The sequence below is a fragment of the Vigna unguiculata genome, chromosome 1, assembly GCF_004118075.2.
Source record: "Vigna unguiculata cultivar IT97K-499-35 chromosome 1, ASM411807v1, whole genome shotgun sequence".
In the NCBI taxonomy this organism is placed as follows: Eukaryota; Viridiplantae; Streptophyta; class Magnoliopsida; order Fabales; family Fabaceae; genus Vigna; species Vigna unguiculata.
The window spans coordinates 9932959-9935731 of NC_040279.1; the positions used below are offsets into that span (position 1 = coordinate 9932959).

The 2773-nt window shown below is 39.2% G+C and overlaps 1 protein-coding gene across 1 annotated transcript; it reads right to left on the reverse strand.

Moving 5' to 3' along the window:
• Window positions 1-327: 327 nt before the first annotated feature.
• On the reverse strand, window positions 328-1205 carry LOC114187971. The gene is made up of 2 exons (XM_028076429.1): window positions 928-1205; window positions 328-820 (listed from the first exon to the last, which is right to left on the reverse strand). Exons 1-2 carry the CDS (start codon window positions 1203-1205, stop codon window positions 328-330), a joined length of 771 nt encoding a protein of 256 aa, XP_027932230.1.
• Window positions 1206-2773: the final 1568 nt, after the last annotated feature.

Consider the following 2773-nt stretch of genomic DNA (forward strand, 5'->3'; position numbering starts at 1 on the left):
AACTCTCTTTTTATGAATTTAGTCACAACTTTCCTAGTCACACTGGCGTAGGAAGCAACTTCCACCCATTTAGTGAAATAATCAATTGCAACTAGTATGAAGCCATGTCTGTTTGAGGTTTTTGGCTTTATAGCTTCGATGACATTTATCCCTCACATTGAAAACAACCATGGGTAGACATTACATTTAAAGTAGTGGGCGCCATATTGATATTATCTGCATACTTTTGACATTTCTTGCACTTTCTCACGTGTGTGCAACACTCATTCTCCATAGTCAACCAAAAGTAACCGGCTCTCAAGATCTTTCTAGCCATCGAGTGTCCATTCATGTGTGTTCCGAAAGTACCTCCATGAACTTCCTCCAATATTGACTCCGCCTCTTTCGCATCCACGCATCGAAGGAGAACCATATCATGATTTCTCTTGTACAACCATCCCTACTTAGGATAAAATTTGCAGCCAACCTTCTCAGCGTCCTTTTATCATTCTCAGATGCTTCTCTGGGGTATTCTCTAGTTTTTAGATAATGTTTAATATCAAAATACCACGGCTTACCATATAGCTCTTCTTCGATGAAATGACAATATGTTGGCTCTTTGTGGCTCTTCATTTGGATCATCGACAATACCCCATCCTGATTAATCACGAACATCGATGATAAGGTAGCTAAGGCATCCGCTAATTGGTTATCCTCTTTCAGAATGTGGTGGAATTCAATGAAATCAAAACACTCCACCAATTCCATGATATAGCTCTGTAGGGAAACAACTTCTGATCCCTGGTATCCCATTCTCCCCTTAGTTGATGGATAACCAACGCTGAATCTCCATACACATTAAAATTTTTTGCCTTTGATTCAATTGTGGTTTGGATGCCCATAGCGCACGCTTCATATTCAACGATATTGTTCGTGCAATAACACAACCTTGCTGACATCAGAATGTATTGATTTTCTGGAGATATTAGTATTGCCCCTATACCATGTCCCATGACATTAGAAGCTTCGTCGAATAATAATATCCATGTCTTTCTGTTCTGATCTTCTTGATCACCTTCAAACAAGGCCATGATGTCCTCATCTGGAAATTTGGGTTGCATCGACTGGTAATCCTTAACGGGTTGTTGGACCAGATATTCAGCCAAAGCACTACCCTTGATGGATTTCTGAGTGACATACACAATGTCGTTTTCTGACAATAGCATCTGTCACCGGGCTATCCTCCCAATAAGAGTAGGTTTTTCAAAAATATACTTGATAGGGCCAGCCTTGGATATCAACCAGGAAGAAAGACTCAACATGTATTGTCTTAGATGATGGGCAGCCCATGCCAATGCGCAACAAGTTTGCTCTAAAAATGATTATCGTTGGTCACACTCTGTGAACTTCTTGCTCAGGTAGTATATGGTGTAAGACCCACGAAATTTAAATAATTAAATAAATAATTATTTATTAAATACAGGTAGTGGAAGCCTTTATGACATTAAATGCTAATTTTTGTGACGTGAAATAGTACTAGCTCAAGTGGTTGAAAGTACTTGTTTGTATGAGAGGGTTTAGGTTCAAGTTCTATGTGTGCCAATTATGTGTTATTAAAATTACATTGTTTTATTATATGTGTGAGCGTGATAAGAGAGTATAAATTTCTAAATTTATAAAAATTATCATGAAACATGGATTGGTTGAGTTGGTTGTACACTTTCATTGATATTCGAGGGTCATGGGTTTGAACCTTGGCTTAAGCAGAATAACTTTCTTTTTGCTAAAATTAATTTTTGGCATGAACGTGAAAAGTCAGACAAACCCTAGCCATCAGAGGGCAGCTAGGATGGCTGAAAAATGTCTCAAAATATCCATTAAATGATCATTAAGCTCACTAAATACTCATTTTTCGTTTTATGGCCATTAACCCTAATTAAGGCATGATTAAGAGACCAAATAAGGGGAGAGAAGGGATTTGGGGAGTCTATCAGTGGTATGTACTGTGAGGAGAGGAAAATTCAGACTAGCAACTGAGTTGTGAGTGAGAGGAAGAGTGGAATTGGAGAAGAGCAACGGAGGCTAGTGGTGATCAAGGAGTAACTAGAGGATTTATCAAATTAAACAAGGAATCCAAGTTAGGGGAGCTATCCTACTTGCTATGTGTGAATTATGTGTTTTTGGATTGAATAAACATGATTGTGATCCTTGCTCTAGGTGAAAATCCCGAAATTGTTCATGTTTTTGGAAAATTCTAGAAACCGCCTCGCGGCATCGAGTGACCTACCAGGCGACGCATGCCCAGAACCCAGTTTCTGGGTTTTCCTCATGAACCACCTGGTGGCTAGGTGTTGTCCGCCAGGCGACACTAACTAGGTTACCTAGTTGTTTTGTTTTCTCGAGTTTTGTGATGTTGGTGATGCGTGGATGGATTGTGTATGGCAAATTCCAAAATTTGTTTATGTGTGTACGTGTTTTAAATGGTATGAATGGATGATAAAGGTAAGAATCTTGCATGAATTTGGGGTTCATATTGTCATTGGGGTGAATAAACATGATCTGCGATTGTAACCGTTGCACTATTGTATAATATTGATTTTAAGGGTATAAACATGAACTTTGTCAATTATATGAAACATTATAAATGTGCGAAAATATGTGTTTAAAAGGGGTGATTGGGGGATGAGGGTTTGCGTAGGTGCTGGAAAACCTGGGAATTTCCTAGAATTTATATGCACCGCCTAGCGGTACATGAACTGCCGCCAGGCGGCTCATCAGTGCAGAGAGGCTGGTG

What these genes read in the sequence shown, in the direction of transcription:
- LOC114187971 (XM_028076429.1), bottom strand. Translation starts at nt 1,205, where the DNA reads ATGCTATTGTCAGAAAACGACATTGTGTATGTCACTCAGAAATCCATC. An exon ending in TACATTCTGATGTCAGCAAG is followed by an intron (nt 821 to 927) that starts GTTGTGTTATTG and finishes ATGGAGATTCAG; the next exon opens with CGTTGGTTATCCATCAACTA.